The following is a 20,821-nucleotide window of genomic DNA, read 5'->3' on the forward strand; positions in this document are numbered from 1 at the left end:
TTACACTGCCTCAGAAGGGTACAACTAACCGATACCATTTTGTCACATTAATATGGTTTTCTCTTACAGATGGATTTGTAGTTAAAGCAAAGCATACTGTGCAGATAAATGCTTTCAGGTCAGTAAGGAAGGGAAGGAGATCATACATACACTTTTCCTTTGCTTTTAGGTATTATTGATCTTGGTTATCATTTCCATTTCCATGTACATGACAAATAATTTGACAGTATTTTGTAAACGGATGACAATCATGGCACAAGAGGAACACAATCACATTGAAAACATTTTAAGGCAAGTCATGTTCTATGCAACTTTATACTTCTTTTCATTGTACATTTATACAAGTGTCCAGGTTATTTCAATTGTTGTTCTGCGTTTTTTTTTTTACACTATGCACGTCATGTTCAAAGCATGACGATGTCATTGACAGTACATACATCATGTTAATTTTATTTCATAATTTGAGCATCGGTTTGTCTGGGGAGGATTTAAACATCTATAACTATGAACGTGTTTCTGCTGCAGTGTTATGGAAACCAGTGAATTCTGTGGTATGAGAAAGTATAGAAAATGACCTCTGACTGTATAATAAAAGCATGCAGTGAATCCCCAGAAGTGCTGACCTAAAATCTTTACTCAATAAAAACTGGAACCAAATATTGAAATACCAACATGCTGGCAATAGAATCGCAGAAATAGATTTTCAAATTAATATTAGTTCTAAAATGATTATTATACACCTAAACAAATACAGCAGTAAGCACATTCATTCAATCTAATATGCCTATATGATCTAATAACAGCCACTTTTCTCTGGAGAAACAAAGTTTTCAAAAGGAGAAAGGAATGTTTGATGTCAAAATTGTGAATGTTCTTTAACGGAGGACTTCTGTATTTAAAAATTAAGTGCACTTATCAGGCAGATCACATGCTGGAGCAGTTCATCTTGTGCGGACATTGTTGGGCAGACCAAAAGTTTACACTCCATACAAACAATAAAAAGATAACAGCGAGAAAGATGAGCCACTAAAACATTCACTTCTTCACATCGAAATGTAGATGACCAACCATTATTGATTTATTTTTGCATGAGCTCATAAGGAATGTACTTTTTAAAAAGCACATTACAAAAACATATTTAAAAAAAATGAAAACCAAAATAAAATGTAATATTTTGTCCAAAAATCACCAGCATATTTGTTGTGCAAATCTAACGGGAGAAAAATACTAAATGAGGTATAGATACTCTGTGACTGTGATTCAGTTGATTATCATCAGATATCACCAAAACTCCTGCAGCATGGGAGGTCCAAAACATCCTCATACATGCTTCATAAAACCTTCACCACTCCAAGATAAATTATATGAATGACTACAATATTATTATGAGACTATAATTATGAGAACAATATGCACGTTTGCTTGTGTGTTATTTCTGGTCTGAAAAGCTGATACTTTGGATACTTCTCAACTTCAGTCCTCTGGACCCACCTTCCAGAATGTTTAAGATATCTCTATTTAACTAACTAACAAGCTGATGGGTTAATTCTGGTGTTTTAATTAGGGAGAGACATTCTGATAGATGAGTCCCTAAAGACTGGAGTTGAGAAACACTGCCTTAAAAAGATAGTTCACTCAAAAACGAAAATTCTGTCATCTTATACTCACCCGCATGTTGTTCCAAACCCTTAAGACTTTTATTCATCTTCTGAAAACAAATGAAGCTCTTTTTCACGAAATCTGAGAGATTTCTGTCCCTGCGTTGACAGCTACGCAATTTCCACTTTGATGCTTCAAAAAGTTCATAAAGAGATCGTAAAACTAATCCATATGAATTAAGCGGTTTAGTCCAACATTTTTGAAGAGAATCGATTGCTTTACGTATTTGATGAGCAGATTTAATTAAGGCTTATACTCACATTTAAACATTGATCAGCGAACATAAACAGAAGCTCAACCGAACCTGCTTGATGCACGAGAACAAACATCTTGAGGAAGCTCAAACGTGCTGTGTAACACACGAGAACAAACCTCATTGGATCTCGCACATCAAGCGAATATGCTTGAGCTTCCGTTCACCACAACTGATGTGCGAGTTGATGAATGAATAAAAGGCTAAATTAAATCTGTCATTGTATAAAGCAATCGTGTATCTTCAGAAAATTTGGACTAAACCGCTCAATTCATATGGATTAGTTTTACGATCTCTTTATTAACTTTTTGAAGCATCATAGTGTCAGTTGTGTTGCAGCCTATGTGGGGCCAGAAAGCTCTCAGATTTCGTAAAAAATATCTTCATTTGTGTTCCGAAGATGAACGAAAGTCTTACAGGTTTGGAATGACATGAGGGTGTGTAATTAATGACAGAATTTTCATTTTTGGGTGAACTAACCCTTTAAATTATGCCATTTTAGGAGAAAAAGGCGCAAGCATGATAATAATGTGAGAACGAAAGAAAATTGGTTTACTGTTTTTTATAACATTAAGCACAGTTTAAAAAATGATCACTGTCTCAGTGTCTAAAATCATGATTTTAATGCATTCCTCGCTATTCGGTCCTTTTTTCAGAAAACACCTAAGAGGGTTTAATGTGAGAAGCTCATTGCATTGATTCTCAACAAAGAGCACTCTATTGTCTCATCTGGAGTTAGAGTTGTTCTCCGGGAGTTTTTGGAGGGTTTCACAGAGCTTGACAGCAGGTGTTGAATCTTGTTTTGAGGTTATAACTAACGGATGATGTCCAGGTAATGCAGGTCAGTGTAGAGCGCATTGACCAACAGGGTCAAAAGGCTTTTGCTGTCACCCAGACAGTGATCTGGGTACTTGATGAACTGACAGGCCTGGTTCACAGACACATGCAGCTCTGAATACTGCTTATTATTCAGCATCGCCTCCAGTACAGATAAGCCCTGAAGACAGAGAGTAAACATTCAAGGTACAGAACAATACCATTTGCTTGTACTATAACAAATAATCATCAAATCTCTAAAACATATCCCCTTCTAACCATCAGAAAGCCACACAACAAAGCCACATTTCCCTAAAAACAGAAAATGTTATATTATATTACATTTCTGTCATGACAACTCTCTGAGAGATTGGCATGGTAATGGTAATAAATACAGCAATGTTAATGTATTTGGTCTTAGATCTGTTACGCTGCTCCAGAACAAGTACTGAGACTTGCGACTGCCAATACATTCACAGACATTGCTGTGAGCATATGCTGAACATGTTACATATAAATGAAAAACCCCCGTAGCAGAAATCAACCTGATGCACTATTTTTTACGTCTTGCCTGTTGATGACATCACAGTTTTATCCCATTCCCTGGAAACACTTACCTGTTGTGCTTTAGCTGAGAGCTGCAGGTCTGTGCCCTGATGAAGACGCAGCTGATTCTCTGAGGGCACCTGAACCAGGAGAAATGCTGACATGCTGCGTGCCACAACCCGAAACCTGAAATACAGCAAGAAATGAAATTGTGAGGGATGCAATTCACACAATTCAACTTTCATGAGCTTTAATTGAGAGCAGTTAGCTTTTACTTCTGATCTGGACGTCAAACAAAATTCTACTTCTAGCAGTATTTCAACAACTCTAAAACTTCTCTCACCTGTTAGAAAGGGGCGATTTCCTCCCAAGGCCGATGGCTCCCAGAATGCCTGAGTTCAGTCTTTCTTCACCAAGCTGGGCCAGATGGTTCTGGAACGCCATTAAGGTGAAAATCAGAGTGTCAAGTGTGCAGGTGTCCTCTTGGTCCACCTGGATCTGCAGAAGCTCCAAAAATTTATGCCACCATAAAAACAGCTTTGCCTCATCAGCTGGAGCACTGCAGGAACAGACGACACACTCACTTAGGTCATGAATACAAGGCTATCTGCAGGGTTTTTTAAATATAATTTATATATATTCAATTATTAATATTTATATTATTGTGTAATTAATCGTATGGGTGTGTGTGTGTTAATGTTTTTGGTAACATCTTAAACTATAAAATGGCTGTACAAAAAATATTTTGAAAAAGTTGTATAAAATTATAAACCGATTATGAATTAAAAAAAATATTACATATATTATATTATTCTACCTTTTTTGAATGCAGATTAGCCTCTTATCGATTCTCCATTTAACATTTACAACACTGTACTGACCTTGAATTTGATTTTAAAAACTAATTAAGACTTTTTAAGGACATGAGGGGACCCTGAAATAGTTCCACAATAAGCACTAAAGGTAAAAGGGAAGTCATTTACTAACTCTGCAATCCTACACTGCTTCCAGTCAGGTTTTCTGCATGCGTCCTTCAAGATGTGAAAGAACACAATGGCACTAAATGTGATGAAGTTCACGTTACCTAGGGAAGACCTGACAGATCCACGTGCTGAGCAGCACTAAGGTCTTCTTCTCATTCAGGAGGGTTTGCTCTAGGTTGAGCCTCTGGAGGATGTAGACGTACAGTGTGAGGTAACTACCCAGGCTCAGGCTTTCCTGGATGAAGTCCTCAACAGTAAGCTCAGGAACCTGAAGAGAGACCAGGATGGGCCCCCAACCAGAGTACTGATCAGCACACCCACCTGAGAGAGACACACAAGATACTAGTAGAAGATGTGGAAATTTTAGACAGTTTTATAAGAAACTAAAACTCACTGTACTCTTTAAGGGTACTGTAATACACAAACATGCAAATGTTTTGATTCAGCCCAGAGGTTTGCTTTTATGGTCTTAACATTGTGATTAGGGAGAGGAATAATTCCTAAAGGCTTACGCAGACAGAACATTTAAAATCTGTGACTAAGCCCAGAACAAGTACGAGCTATTATTACCGTCAGTGAAGTAGGAGAGAATACAGGCCTCAGTGGTGCGTGTCATATGACGCACTGACGCCAGGCATCTGGACGCAGCGGTTAGCAGGGGGAGAACCAAAGGACCCCGAGCTCGCTTTTCCACCCAGGAGTGGAGTTTAGTCCCAAGTCCCTCTGCTGTAGACATACTAGCTTCATTCAGAAGAGTCAGCATCTCAGCAAACAGACTGCAGGTGGCCATGTGCCGCTGCTGGAGGTCTGTCTCTGAATGTGAGGATGAAACGCATTAAGATCAGGTCAGCCTGTTATGTGTTCCAGCTTTCCGCAGATATAAGCAGCTCAACTGTTTTTAACAAGGGCAATAATAAGAAATGTTTCTTGAGCACAGAATCAGCCTATTAGAATGATTTTTGATCTGTCATTGTATAAAGCAATCATGAATCTTCAGAAAATTTGGACTATATCGCTCAATTCATATGGATTAGTTTTACGATCTCTTTATTAACTTTTTGAAGCATCATAGTGTCAGTTGTGTTGCAGCCTATGTGGGGCCAGAAAGCTCTCAGATTTCGTAAAAAATATCTTCATTTGTGTTCCGAAGATGAACGAAAGTCTTACAGGTTTGGAATGACATGAGGGTGTGTAATTAATGACAGAATTTACATTTTTGGGTGAACTAACCCTTTAAATTATGCCATTTTAGGAGAAAAAGGAGCAAGCATGATAATAATGTGAGAATGAAAGAAAATTGGTTTACTGTTTTTTATAACATTAAGCACAGTTTAAAAAATGATCACTGTCTCAGTGTCTAAAATCATGATTTTAATGCATTCCTCGCTATTCGGTCCTTTTTTCAGAAAACACCTAAGAGGGTTTAATGTGAGAAGCTTATTGCATTGATGAAACGCATTAAGATCAGGTCAGCCTGTTATGTGTTCCAGCTTTCCGCAGATATAAGCAGCTCAACTGTTTTTAACAAGGGCAATAATAAGAAATGTTTCTTGTGCACAGAATCAGCCTATTAGAATGATTTTTGAAGGATCATGTAACACTCAAGACTGGAGTAAAGCTGAAAAATTAGATTTGTCATCACAGAAATAAATTACATTTTAAAATATATAAAAATAGTAAAACGTCATTTAAACCTGCAATGATATGTTTCACAATACAACAGTTTTTTTTTTTTTATCAAATAAATACTGCTTTGGTAAGCATAAGACACTCTTGCCGACACTAAACTTCTTAACTGTTGTGTAGCTTGTTAAAAGTTAAAATCAGCCTTGGGATGTAAGATAACTGAGTAAATGCTAAAAATCACAGAAATTGACATACTAGATTAATATAAATGTTTGTCAAATTTGACCAAGGATTCTCCATTTTATACCCCCTATATTATTCAGACTTAAACTCTCAGGCTTCAGACAAGGAGTAAACTTTTTTTTGAAGTGTGACAAACCCCTTTAAAGCTTTTTGTAGTCTTAACAGCATGTTTAATAAAAAAACAATAAAATAAATAAATAAATTACAAACTACACTGTATTTATTTTGAAATTCAAATAAAATCAGATTTTTGGAAATGCGTTTCAGTTTGAATGGTAAAATTGAATTTCAGGTTTAGCATGGAAAGTGAACAGACGCTAGGGCTAATTCAGAGATTGCTGCACAAATTCTATGTACATATATTTAAGCTAGAAATATAAACATATAGCATTCTCTAATCTCTAGCATGCCAAATAGAGTTAATTGGCATACTCAAGCATACAAACCAGTAGATCATTTTTCAAAGGTTTTTGGCAAGAGCTGCATTCATAATGCACAGTAGTGCCTACAGTATATCAGTCCGATTACTCGTTTCTTACTTTTTTCCCCCAATCTGGGGATTGTGCAGATGCCTATGTCATTTACTGTGGCAACCGATGCACTGGGTAATGAACAAACTGATATGATTTCGTCATCTTCTAAATTACAGTGCAATAAATCAATCTAAAAGACTGGATCTGAAAAACAATCCAGAACTGTGTGCAGTGTGAACACAGCCTAAGCACTTCTGAGGCTAACTGCTTTTATTCCTATACGACCCAGTAGTGCAGAGAACTACAAATTATGCTTATGCAGTATTCTTGAGTCACCTGCGGAGTGATGTAGCAAGAAAATGAATGTGAAATATGAAATTTCCTCCTTACCAGGAGGGTTGAAAATGACAATGTACTCCAGTAATTTCTCCATTTCTGTCTCCAGAGATGCAAGACTGATGTGCCCATTTTGATCCAGAGAGGTCAGGAACTGCACCATTAGATGAAGGAAGGCTTGGCACTTTAAAGTCATGTCCTAACGGACACAAAACACACAGCAGCAGCACATCATGATGCTGTAAAGATGTAGGTATACGTTTCACTAAGGTACAGTGTGTTAACATGGATTTGACAATAATGTGTCATCTAACCTTATGATGCAACACTTGTGTGGTCGGCCCAAATCCAGCAGCCATTCTAAGCAATCTGATGACTTGTTGTGAAGAAGTGTCATTACTGAGAACAAGGGATGCTGGGTAATGTGTGCTAACATAGCACATAACATTTTGATAAGAAGGAAAATCCACGAGGTGCCAAGGCAGAGAAGCTGATTGGTCCAGTAGAGTGATGACAGAAGACTCCTGTAGAAGTAAACCAAAATATATTAACCACTAATAGGCACCGTTGAAGATGATTAGGGTAAACAGGTGAACACTCACAGGTTTGCTGAGATCCTCTTTGGCCAGAAACACCATCAGGTAGAGAACAGAGACCACCATGGTCTGAGCTGAGGGGTTCAGCTGGGGGCTAAGAGAGTCACTCAATACACTGACCCAGTTCACCTCACACAGCAGCTCTCCCATAAACAGGAAACAACTCTTTGGACTTCCCCGCTCCACCTGAACATCATGAAATTAAATTATTGACATTGATCTACTAAAGTATCCAGTTTATATGAGTGAGCCTGTTTAAACCTTAGAAGGATTAAAACCCACCATCTTCACCAAATTATTTGTCAAACTACCTCAATTACCAAATGTATATAGACTACCGTTCAGAAGTTTGGGGTCAGTATCATTTAAAAAAAAAAAAAAATTTTAAGAAAGCAAAAATGCATTAAATTGATCAAAAGTGACTTAATACTTTCATAATGTTATAAAAGATTCCTATTTTAAATATATGCTGTTCTTTTGAACTTATATCAGCAGCACAGCTGTTAAAATAATGATACATAAGAAATATTTCTTGAGCAGCAAATGATCATATTAAAATGATTTCTGAAGGAAAATTCAGCTTTGTCAAAACAAGAATAAGATACATTTTAAAATGAATTAAAACAGAAAACCACAATCTTAAATTATAATAATATCTCACAATATTACTGATTTTACTGTCTTTTTTTAATCAAATACATGTAACCTTGGTGAGCATAAGAGACTTATGACATAAGAGACTCCAAATGTCTGAATGGTAGTGTGTATAGGTCTAGAAAGTTTTGAAACATCACACAACACTCCTCAAAATTCTAGAGACCCTCAACCAAGCTCAAATAATACATGAGATTTTAAAGTCTCTCACATTGAAAAACTGGTTCATTAGTGTCTGATCTGGATGCAGGTCCTTCCATGGCAAACGACTGTACTCAGTGTGGTAGGTGTACAGCAGGTACTCTGGCATCTTGGGAGATGTGCAGGTCTCACAGTAATGCATGAGATGAAGCCACAGAGCTCCTCTTTGTCCTGGCAACAAGCGATCTGCAACAAAAACATGGATTTAATGAAACATGAAATTAACGGTAAAAAATATATAATTGAGCAAAAGCGGCTGAATGGATTATGACTTGTGTGTTTTTCTGTTCTTTGAGGATGTTTACCTTTGAATTTCTCATGTAAAGTCTCCAACAAGCAGGCATATAAGCTCACTAAGCTTGTTGCAGCTGCGGCATCAGATTCAAGCCACGGAGAACAGCGGGGATGACTGTGACATACACAAGAGAGTTGTTACTCATCACTTCTGTCATCACAGTGTTATTATAACCAAACCACTGAGCCACATCAAAGCATACCTAGTGTTGTCAGTTTCAAAGACCAGAATCCATGGTTTAAAGAGTTTGGCCATTTTTGCATGCAGGTTCTCAAGAGCTACATTTAGGAGAAAAGGATATAATATTAAAAACCTTGATTGTACAAATAGTTACAATGCACATCATGTATTTATTTTTAAATTTTATTTCTGCATTTTTTTGATCAAAGTATCAGTAAAACAATAATATTGTGAAATATCATTACAATATAAAATAACTGTTTTCTATTTTACTATATTTTAAAATGTAATTTATTTCTGTCATTCTAATATAAAAACATTTCTTATTATTTTTAATCAATGTTGAAAACCATTGTGCTGCATATTATTTTTGTGGAAACAAGTGATAATTTACTTTTAAGAATTCTTTGATGAATACAAAGTTCAAAAGAACTTAATTTATTTGAATCTTTTATAACATTATGAATTTCTTTGCTGTTACTTTTGATCAATTTAATATGTCATTGATGTATAAAAGTATTAATTAAATTTGTAAAAAATATTACGGTTCCCCACATTTTGAACGATAGTGTATTTCTTTATCTATATAGTTGTTAATATATAGTTGCAAAGCATAACAAAGAAATATAAATTTGTACCTTTGACCAGTTTTGGACTTCCTACTGGTTCTTTGCTACAATTGTTTAATTCCAGATAAATGACGTAGGTAATCAGATATTCACAAAACACCTTGACTTCCTCAATATACGGCCCCCATTTTGAGAGAAGACCAAAGCTCCTGAAGTCCGCATTAGACAGACGGAGCTTCAGGAAGAACTTTGAGAGCCACTCGATTGTTTCATCCACCTAAAAAAACATTATATTATTGTAATGCTCTGCTTCAGTTCAAAGTATTTAACACAAATAGATTATGCCAGTTAAAATATGTTTTTAATGTCAAAGAAATAATTTAAAATAAGGGTGTTTTGTGTTACCTGTTGAGGAGAAAGAAGGATGGAGCAGGGTTTGTTTGTCTTCATCTTAGGATGAGGAGAACAGCCTAGCACTCTTAGTGCCATTCTCCAACAGTCTGGACTGAGAAGCTTCTCAGAAGAGCCTGCAGGAAAGTGAACAATGTAAATTTTTCCAGGGATAAATTGCATTTAAAAAAAAAAAGTATTTAAAGTACATTTTTTATTATAGCAAACTCTTCATATGTAATCTTTGACGTTTACATTGAATGTTTATGAATTATGAAAAGCATGTCGCAGCATGTCTAATGCAAATACAACCGTGAATCACAATCACAAAAATGAATGGTTGTGACCCAAAAATCTGAGATTTGCAAGTATATTAAAATAAAATAACTTATTTTCTGAGGTGATTAAATGAAAGAATACAACATTGACCCAACCAAATCCAAAAAACACATTTGTCTAGGTCAAGGAAAAGGAAAGTCATACTCTGCATGAGCAGACGAAGAAAGTCACTGTAGTGGTCTGGAAACTGGTAAAGCAGCAGTTCAGTCCAATGCTTGCAGAAGATGTTGAAGGGCATGAGGACTTCTGCCTCAGGTTCCAGCCCACAGGTGCACAGAGCCTGATGGATGATTGCCATCAGCCGGCTACGCTCAGAGAACAGAGGCTGCGTCGCCGACAGCCACTGAGTCAAGTCAAACTAGAAGCACAGAACAGATTATTATTTGCAAACATGAGCTGCACATTCAAGAACAAAAAGTAGAGCAATCAAAGTCTCAGAGGGCCACAGGAAGGATCCAGCATAAATCTTACACAATTAAATCCTTCATAAACCCTAACAGCTGACGATTTTGCCACATTCTTCATAGATAAAACAACCACCATCAGCGGCCAATTTACCAATCCACAAACTGACACACTTTTTACCAGCAAACGCACACATTCTACCCTCCTTCTCTCTACTTTCAGAGGCAGAAGTCTCTAAACTCCTCCTTTCCAATCGCCCTACCACCTGTCCACTTGATCCTATCCCCACTAATCTACTTCAAGCCATTTCTTCCTCAGTTGTACCCACACTCACACACATCTTAAACACCTCTCTTCACACTGGTACCTTTCCCACAGCTTTTAAGCAGGCTCGGGTAACCCCACTGCTTAAGAAACCCACTCTAAATCCAGCACATCTGGAAATTACAGACCCTTCTTCCATTCGTCGCGAAAACACTTGAACGAGTTGTTCTCAACCAGATCTCTTCATTTCTTACACAGAACAACCTCTTGGACAACAATCAGTCTGGTTTCAAAAGCGGACACTCAACTGAGACTGCCCTGCTCTCAGTAATTGAAGCTCTGAGACTGGCAAGAGCAGCTTCCAAATCCTCAGTTCTCATCCTGCTGGATCTGTCTGCTGCCTTTGACACAGTTAACCACCAGATCCTTTTGTCAATCCTAAAGATGAAGGGCATCTTGGGAACCGCACTCCAATGGTTCAAGTCTTACCTCTCAGGTAGGTCCTTTAGGGTGTCGTGGAGGGGTGTGGCATCTAAGACCCAACATCTAGCTACTGGGGTGCCTCAGGGCTCAGTGCTTGGACCACTCCCCTTCTCCATCTACATGACATCACTAGGATCTGTGATTCAGAAACATGGCTTTTCCTATCATTGCTACGCTGATGACACACAACTCTACCCCTCATTCCAGCCTGACGATCCGACGGTAGCTGCTCGTATCTCAGCCTGCCTGACAGACATTTCTGGCTGGATGAAGGACCACCACCTTCAACTAAACCTTGCGAAGACAGAGCTTCTTGTGGTCCTGGCCAACTCAACACTTAATCACAACTTCTCCATTCAGTAGCCACTTTCAAGAAACTGCTGAAGACGCATCTTTTTCGGCAGCACTTGATCCAGTAATACTACCACTTTCTCTTCTATTCTATTTTTATTTATTAAAAAAAAAAAGGGACTGCGTTAGATTAAACTGAGAGGGGTCATAGCACTTACATATTGTCGTCCTACTGTTAGTTTAACTGCTTCTATTGTTCTCATTTATAAGTCGCTTTGGATAAAAGCGTCTGCTAAATGAATAAATGTAAATGTAAATAAGACTGTCTATTTCAGTCTTTGCACCCGCTATTTCTGCACAAAAACGGTAATAGTTTGGGAATATGCTAATGAAATCCTGTTAAAGGATATGACAGCACTACTTCACATGATTATGAACAAAACAGTGATTCCTCCAAATGGAGCGGGGAAAAAAATCTCTGTAAGAATTTTTTTTTTTTTTACAAATTCTTTGCATCACATGATAGTTTCAAATGCAACTTGTCTGACAAACATTGAAAGCATTATTCAATGAAGGCAAATTACTTTTGTGAGGAGCATGAATATGACATCACCGCTGTCTATGTGAAGGGTGTTGACCACTTCCTCGTACAGAGAGACCAGCTCTGCAGGGGAGGCGTTTGGGGTGAAGTACGGTGAGAGCAGGTTACATAGGTGTCTTTTGAGCAGGATGGTCTTCAGCATGTGTTTACATTCTGATTGGACGTCCCGGATGAAAACCTATTGTCAAAGACACACTTTATATAGTCTGTATTAGATAAAATATGTAAGACAGAGCTGTAAACTGCTTTACAGGAAAGTTACGGGGAAAAGAGAGAGAAAAAAAAACTAAATTTAAACAAGTATTGAAATTAAGGCTGAAATAATGTATCAAAGTTCTCCGGAAAACGATACCTGACCCAGGATCTCAATACAGGACGTGAAGAACTGGCGAGTGGGTGGATGTCTCTGTGTGTCCTCACAAACAAAGGACACTATCTGATAGAATGCAGCGATGCCCACTTTCAGTATGCCAGGGGATGTATTTAGTTTGTAAACATTAACCAAAGCCCTAAACAAGAAAACGTGATGTTTACATCTAGTGACACAAATTTAGAAAGCTTCAAAAATGAGTTGAGTGGCTACTGACGTGATAAAATTCTCGGTGTGTACGGCCGCCTCGGCCAGACTTTGAGGAGGAGCTTTGATTCCATCAGCCTGTAGCTGTTTAATATCACTCTTCAGGCACTGGATCTGATTCTGCACTGGATCCAGTCTGTGCATTGTTGAGTACTGCAACAAACAATGGAAGGGAGAGAAAGCTCATGAACATGTAGGATTACAGAGAGAGGACAATATTATTTAGGGAGAGATTAGAGGTATGGATTTGGACACAGGCTGGCTTTGAACATCCCAGTTTACACTGGGTCTGGAACATGCTTGTGCAAACTGCAAGGCCATGGCTGGCTGCAACAGGTGGATATTAAATTTGTTTGTGACAAAACCAAAAATTACAGCACAGAAATAAAACACAAAAGTTATTTTAGTATTATTTACATATTACTATACATTCATTTTATACTTTCAGTTTTTCATTTTAGTTTTAGTAATTATGTGCTTATAAGTTATGTGCTTTTGTCAATTTTATTACTTTTTGTTTTTCAGATATATAATAAAAAATATATATATATACATACATATACACACACACACACACACACACACACACATACATATATATATATATATATATATATATACACACATATACACACATGTATATATATATATATATATATATATATATATATATATATATACATACATACACACACACACACACACACGTATATATATATATATATATATATATATATATACTTAAAAAAAAATTTATCATGGACTTATTGGACCCGCTTCATCCTTCAAGGACACCTATTGGCGTGCATGTATGCAGATTTAGGTGGATGTGATGTGGATTGGCGTTGCGTGGAGTTTTAAGTTGCCATTGCCACTGTAGAAATATGCTAATTGCAGTCAGTCATGATTAATTAATTACACAATCAAAAGTGTCCAATAATATGGGGTTTACCACAATAAAGTGTTCAGTGGGTCATGTGATTTCAACATGGCGCACAGCTGAGTGCGTGAGACTTTCAAAGTATGCTCCTTTGGCCGTGAGCTAGAGGATTTTGTTTTTGAGCGCTCAAGTCACTCGCACATGCGTTGTTGTACACGTACCGTCCGCGAGGTCACAAAAATTGGGTTAAAAATAAAGTCAAGACAGGGGTTTGCGGACGACCGCGGACCCTCCTGATGATGAAAATTATGTAACGCGAACGGTGCAGCGTCGTGGACGGCCGAAGTATACTATGGGCTTCAGTTGTGTTATGTGTTGGAGCTGAACTCTGCATGAAGTTAGATCTCCAAGAACAGGATTAGGCACCCCTATCATATTTTTTTTTTTAATTTGGCTCCTTAATATGACGAAAGTTTTCATCTCATGTGACTGTACATTATTTTAAATGTAGTTTCAAATGTACCAATTTCTTTATGTAAAACCTTTTAGCGCGGTAAAGAAGTACACCTTCCGAATAGCAAAGAGCAGAAATACAGACACAACAGATATATGTGTTCACCTTAACAGTGACATGTGCGGGTCCCTGGCAGGGCAGTCCACCTTTTCCACGGCACTCTAACTGCATTGAGAGCTGGTCTTCTCGGTTTATGTAGAGCTGGGGCAACACCTCCAACAGTTCATTGTCTAGAGCGACCTGCTGCGTCTCCCGGACCGTTGCCAACCTGAGAAGAGGACACAGTCATGATTTACAACATAATTAAGCGCTTTGAGTACCTTGAGAAGCGCTATATAAATGTAATGAATTATTATTATTATTATAATTCAGTTTACAGCTTATCATTGAGTAATTTGAGTGGCTCCAGTTATTAATCACTGGAAACTTAATCTTAAGTGTATCTTAGTGAGTTTTGACATTATCAACCAATAAATGCTTCAAAACGACTAAGTGAGTGCTCATGTATTGAATCTTACTTGGCTTGATGTTGGAGCTTAGCAAGGTCTTCCTGAATTAAGGCAGTTGAAATTTTCTCATCAGACAGACTCTCAGTGGGAATGTCAGGCACTGGAGCTTTCATAGGGATGAGCAACAGCGCCCCCTGGGGGGCAACATGCTTTCTCAGGTGAGTGAGAATACGTTCCCTTGCTGCAAAATAATAGTTATGGAATATATTATTTATTGAAAAAGGTACAAAATGCTGTTCACTTAATCTGTACAGCAAACTGTGACCTAAGCTCTACATATCCAACAGCAAAAAAAAACATCTTTTTATTATACAAAACTAACTTGAATATGTTGAAAAAGGGCTTGTTGTGAGATGAATGGAGTCCCTGACTCTTGCTTTTTTTATTTAAATATGCCTGATGCAAACAACTGTAGCAACTTAAAAAGTAGAGAGTCCAGATATCAGAATATGGTTATTAGTGGAAAGTGGGCTCAGTACCAGCCAGAGGATTGATGAAGTCAATAAAGTTGGAGGAGTTGGTGTTCTGGGAAAGTACAGGTTCACTCTTGACCTTTGACCACAGACTGAGGACTTCCTGCAGCTCATGCTGGACTCGCTCAATGTCCACATGCTCCATCCACACCTCCTTAAGATGAATTGACACAGAGCTGGCTTCAATTTATTTTTCTTAATGTTTTGTCAATTCAGTTTTTGCCGTATATTTAATCAAATAAATGCAGTTTTGGTGAGCATAAGAGACTTCTTTTAAAAACGTTACAAAAATCTTATCAATGTAGATTTGTTAAATATACAGCTTGACATTTTATTCAAAATAATCTACTAAATCCGTTTGATGGTTCACAGTCCTCTTAAAAACCAAAACATAGGTTTGAAAAAATCCTCACCTGCTGGCGCTGCATGATTTTGGCTAGGCGATGGGTATCATACTGCTTTGGCAACGAGGGCAAGAAAATTTCCTGCTTCTGAAGGTTTTCATCATCCAACCACAAAGCAAACACAGTGAAGAGCCTGTACAATAAGAGTTTGGCATTTAAAAAAAACTCTTTATATTGTAACTTGACATAAATGAAAAACATAGCAGGACTCACAGCTTGGAAACAATATCAAGTTTATTTTACTCAATAGGACATTTAACTCAAAAGTAAACAGAATAATGGATGTTGAGAGAATAAAACACTGGACATTACCGCACAAGCTCAGTGTGCAGCTCAGGAGAGGTCATGTACTGGGTGATGGGCGTCCCGGGAGTTAGCAAACCATCACTGGATTCACCTTTCGAGGAGGGCACTTTCAGAGCCTTGCTAGCAGCATGGTGGAAGTCAGACACCTCAACCAGCCGCTGTCTGAGGCTCTTCAGCAAAGAGAGATGGGCCGCACTATGGAAATAACGCCTCCCAATACAACCTTTCACCTCCAGGCTGATGGTGCCAAATAAAACAACAGAGACAAGGGTTCAGAAATACCCATAATCATACAAACTGTACCACATATGCAGTTCACAACTCACAAATTACTTTTAGTAATGTAAAAAGTAAAGTATATAGTCATCTGGTCATTACTGCAAATTAAAAACCCAAGTGGGTCACAGCATTATAAAAATAATAAATGCAAATATCGATTTGAGCTGAAATTATTTAATTATGGTACAGGAAAAAGACTTTGAAGTGTATTTCAGAGAGCCATGTAATAAAATTGACATTTTCCAGGTACAAAATAATCTTATATTGACAAACAAAGCAAGTGAAATGCATCTGTGATATTGTACACATAATAGACAAAAGAGAATTATGTTAGTGAAAAAGCTTCATGAGAATCTCATGAAGAATCTGAGTCAGAAGGAAAGAGGAACTGTGTGAACAGTTTCAGTTAAATACAGCATGTACTTTGAATCCAACATGCATTATGTAACAACTAGATTTAAGTGAACTGAAATAGCATGGTGATATGTAAAGTTTGGAAGTCTTCACTTTAAGGAGCCAGATCATTTAAAACTTAGCAAAAAAATAGGTAGTAAATAACATTATCTAAAAAGCATAGCAAGTCTCCATGTTTAACGTACCCAAACTCTGGTCCAGGTTGACGGAGGTAAAGTTGGAGGAATTTCTGCCACACTAAAGGCAGGAGTGGATGATCTGCAGGGGTAGCTAAAGCTTGTTGAGCCCAGCGATAGATCATCAACCTCTGCAGCGACGGGACGACCTGAAGCTTGAGGCGCACCTGGGCTTTCTGACAAAACGAAAACAAATGGGCTAAGAAAATTTATGTTTATTGCATTAATGTATAAAAATGTTTACAGGGATCTCAAACCAATTAACCAATGAATATCTATTATCTTTCCAGTCATTAATAATTAATGAATACTTTTTTTACTCTTTTTGAAATGACTTTTTAATCATTTAATAATGTCACCAATAAGATCCTCAATGAAATAAGTAGGGGAACATGGGATATGTGTTTGGGGAGTTTCCTCACATCAAATTTTTCCATCACCATGTCCCCTTAGGGGCTTTGTAACAAAAGGAATGATGTTTCAAGTTGGCCAGTTTTACTCTAAAGACCACCTGCAAAGTGAAACAATTTAAATTTTAAAGGGGTCCTATTATGATGTTTTATGAAGTCTTTATTTTGTTTTTGGGGTGTACTAGAATATGTTTTCATGCTTAATTGTTTAAAAAACGCATTTTTCTCACATATTTTACATACTTACAGCACCTCCCTCCCTAATCTAGCTCGAACACGCCGATTTCGATGAAGCCCCTTCCTCCGGAATATGAAATGTGTTGTGGTTGGCCGTGCTTACAAAGAGAAAACAAATAGTTTTCATTTTGTCTAGCCCTCCATAACTGCAAGCTCTACTCTAGTGTAAATACTGAGGATGGCGTCAATTTCAAACCACTTCGAGCCCGATTCAGACCCTGACAATGTTAGTGAACAAGAGGATCACGCAGAACAGATTTCATGCACAGATTTCACAAGACATTTCAGAGTGGTGAGTTTTTTGTCATTTTCTTATACATTATAGATACGATGTTATCCACCATTTAATTGTGATATTTGTTGGAAAACTAAGGTAATACAAACAGTAATCGATCACAAATCTATGGTTAATTTTCCTAAGGAGTGGTGAACCGTCTTACAAAAGTGAGAGTTTACAAAAGAAACAGAAACAGAAAGCTGTTTTCCATAAAATGTGCAGCACACAGATAAACGTTGGGGTTATTATGTTCTGGAACAGTGTCACTCTTTATCTCTAGCGCAGCTCAGCCAGGCCTCGTCCCCTTTTTTGCGTATTCCGTGGGCACAAATTATTTAAATGATTAAAATTGTGATTTCATAACATCTGGAAAAATCGTGTTGTAGTCCAAACGAGCTGTTTGTTGTTAGTTCTTGAAAAGTGAATTGTGTTAAATATCTCCCTTTGGAGTGGACTTTGAGCTTTGTAACCTTGCAGATCTTTTTCATGCTCAAACAGCAACATTACAAACTAACTAAAGTTGAAAATGTGGAAAAGCATAATAGACAATTTAAACAATTTTCACATTCCCTGATCCTTTCAGGTGTGCTCAAAACACTCTCTTTGATGTGATTGCACATGTAAATTGTACTGAAGAGGAGAAGGTCTGAGCAGAACGAAAGTGTACCTTCAGAGCCTGATCTGGTGTGCAAGCAGAGTTTGAGAGGAGCTCATGCTCCACACAGCGTTGCAGCTGAGAATCTTCCTCGAACATTGTCTCCATGTTTAGGACCAACCAAGCAAACCACACCTTGAGACAAAATAAAAACACGGAGAGGGACATAATGACTAAGGGTGCTTTCACACTTGGTTCAATTTCCTGGTCCAAACCAGAGCTCGACTGCTACCCCTCCCCTCGCCGGATTATATTCACATTATATTTTTTGGGTCTGAACCGAGGTGCGTTTGAGTCATCAAAGCAGCAGCTGTTCACACGTGTTGCTTACTAACAATAACACAGAGGGTGGCAAAATGCATAGCAATTTAGATTCAATGATTTAGAATAATTGTATTCATATCAGGAGCGAACAGTACCAGAGTTCACATGAACTGTACCCCAGACTTCCCTTTTTAAGCAGACTCAGGTATGGTTTGCAGGTGCGCACCACCAGAGTTTGGAAAATCGACGTCAATCGAATCCGGGTGCACACCAAAAGTGCTATTGTGAAAGCAACCTAAAGGTGATACACAGGGCAACTTTTTGAGCAATGTTGCTGGGCAATCTTGCCGAGCGAATGTTGCTTGGGCACTTTCCCATTTAAAAAGGGCAATAAATTTCTACCTGGATAATTTAGATTGGTTGTGGCCCCTTTGTCTCAACTGGTTGCCCGTTAACGGCAACATTGCCTAGCATATTTGCTCAAAAGGTTGCCCTGTGTATCGTCACCTTAAGAGTAATTGTGTCAAGAAATAGACCAAGATGTGCCGTATAACCTGTATTAACCTGCACATACCTCTCCTGTGAGAGAATTGCCCTCAATGAAGGATGGAGTAACATTTCCTGCCACTATCCAGCCCATTAGAGATGAGAGCAAACCTTTGTCTCCATGATAACCTAATGCACTCTAAAAGGGAAATCCAAAAAAAAGCATCATACAAAACCATTTGTCGATCATTTGATTTAATTCACCCATTTGTTAGAAGAAGGCTGTTTAAACATCAGCCAAGAATGAAAAACCTTGTGTTGTTGGTAGAGAAGTTTCTGGAGACATTCCTCTTGTTGGTGAAGAAATGCAGCACGGCACAGGTGGTCCAGAAGGTAGAGAACAGCTCTGTCTCGATGCCAGAGGTTCTGTTTGGTCAAAACCTGAAGCCAGAACTCAAGAACAGCTACTGCACCAACACGCCCGGGCCTGGAGCTCTCCAGAATATGAGCCTGCAGGACAATAAGATCTTCTCATGATCCATAAAGATTTTTAAGGTTTTGTACTTAAAATGTTCATTATTTTTATGTATACATTAGCCTTCTAAAGTTTGGTGTTAGTAAGATGTTTTTGAAAGAAATTAATCTTTTTATTCAGCAAAGATGCATCAAATTGATCAAAAGTGACAGTAAAGACATTAATAAAGTAAAAAAATATTTTTCTTTAAAAAAATGCTGTTCATTTGAAATTTGAAAGAATCCTGAAAAAAAAAACAATTCAGCATATTAGAATGATTTCTGAAGGATCATGTGACACTGAAGACTGGAGCAATGGCTTCTGAAAAAAATGCAGCTGCCATCGTAGGAATAAATGACATTTTAAAATATATTAAAGGGGTCATCGGATGCAAAATTCACTTTTAAATGGTGTTTGTATTAAATGTGTCTTTGCAGTGTGTGGACAACCACCATATAATGAAAAAAATCCATTCACTTTTTTTATCCTCAAAAAGCCTAAACACTCTCAATAATCAAGCCGTTATGATTTTCTCAGCAATATGATGTCATATTGCTTATGCTCCGCCCACGACGACTGACGGACTGTCCCGCATTAGCACATTTACGCCCTTAGCCATTTTTATTCTGTCCATTAAGGCAGCTTGCCAAAGCAGCACTTTAAGGCCGGTGACACACTAGCTGCGTGGGTGCGTCTCAGCTGCGTGGCGTGTCCGTTTTTATATCAGCTCCCATGTTAACAGGTTAGAGCTTGCAGACTGCCTGTGCGTCTCAGGCACGGCTTGAGCCGCGCGGAAAACGTGTGCATGCTAGAAATAGAACCGACGCCTATTTTTCACGCGACACGCAAGCGTGTTGGAAGCGCTTCCAGGCAAAATAGAATAGGAAAAGATGTTATATGTTATTTTGTACATGAATACACATTAATAAATTACATTTTGATGGTTGAAAGTCTAGGTTGTGACATTAATTCACATATAAATATAATTTAAAAATAAAGAAATAAATAATTATAAATTTTCAAATATTGCACCTGTCAATACAGAACGAAATATTCTGTAGTCTATTTTTGCTGTCAATACTGCTGACAGTGTCTTTATCAGTAGGCTTTATATTTATACTTAACATAAAGTAGACTATATAGGGCTTCCACAACTCTGTCCCATATATCGAACAAGGGTGATCCGTGTCAGCAGCGCAACCGTTTCTGACACGCAACAGAAACGCCACGCTCCCGCCACGCA

The 20,821-nt window shown here is 37.8% G+C and overlaps 1 protein-coding gene across 3 annotated transcripts in view; it reads right to left on the reverse strand.

Moving 5' to 3' along the window:
- Positions 1-296: 296 nt before the first annotated feature.
- Positions 297-20,821, reverse strand: part of epg5 (ectopic P-granules autophagy protein 5 homolog (C. elegans)) — a 29,654-nt gene continuing 9,129 nt past the window's right edge. For all 3 annotated transcript variants that reach the window (XM_077231362.1, XM_077231364.1, XM_077231363.1), the window contains exons 20-45: positions 19,377-19,574; positions 19,153-19,263; positions 18,327-18,449; positions 16,745-16,911; positions 15,873-16,103; positions 15,570-15,693; positions 15,163-15,310; positions 14,693-14,864; positions 14,280-14,442; positions 12,791-12,933; positions 12,556-12,712; positions 12,187-12,381; positions 10,304-10,517; positions 9,836-9,957; positions 9,500-9,707; positions 8,884-8,959; positions 8,692-8,795; positions 8,397-8,572; positions 7,538-7,717; positions 7,250-7,459; positions 6,990-7,134; positions 4,828-5,070; positions 4,359-4,578; positions 3,618-3,833; positions 3,346-3,460; positions 297-2,909 (exon numbers count right to left, since the gene is read on the reverse strand). In XM_077231362.1, the coding sequence (XP_077087477.1) occupies positions 2,727-2,909; positions 3,346-3,460; positions 3,618-3,833; positions 4,359-4,578; positions 4,828-5,070; positions 6,990-7,134; positions 7,250-7,459; positions 7,538-7,717; positions 8,397-8,572; positions 8,692-8,795; positions 8,884-8,959; positions 9,500-9,707; positions 9,836-9,957; positions 10,304-10,517; positions 12,187-12,381; positions 12,556-12,712; positions 12,791-12,933; positions 14,280-14,442; positions 14,693-14,864; positions 15,163-15,310; positions 15,570-15,693; positions 15,873-16,103; positions 16,745-16,911; positions 18,327-18,449; positions 19,153-19,263; positions 19,377-19,574 (4,344 nt within the window). In that variant the 3' untranslated portion in view covers positions 297-2,726. The remainder of the gene's footprint in view (positions 2,910-3,345; positions 3,461-3,617; positions 3,834-4,358; positions 4,579-4,827; positions 5,071-6,989; positions 7,135-7,249; positions 7,460-7,537; positions 7,718-8,396; positions 8,573-8,691; positions 8,796-8,883; positions 8,960-9,499; positions 9,708-9,835; positions 9,958-10,303; positions 10,518-12,186; positions 12,382-12,555; positions 12,713-12,790; positions 12,934-14,279; positions 14,443-14,692; positions 14,865-15,162; positions 15,311-15,569; positions 15,694-15,872; positions 16,104-16,744; positions 16,912-18,326; positions 18,450-19,152; positions 19,264-19,376; positions 19,575-20,821) is intronic.

This window comes from Siphateles boraxobius, unplaced genomic scaffold (genome assembly GCF_051911475.1).
Source record: "Siphateles boraxobius isolate OS27281-9 unplaced genomic scaffold, OSU_SipBor_1 16, whole genome shotgun sequence".
Lineage (NCBI taxonomy): Eukaryota > Metazoa > Chordata > Actinopteri > Cypriniformes > Leuciscidae > Siphateles > Siphateles boraxobius.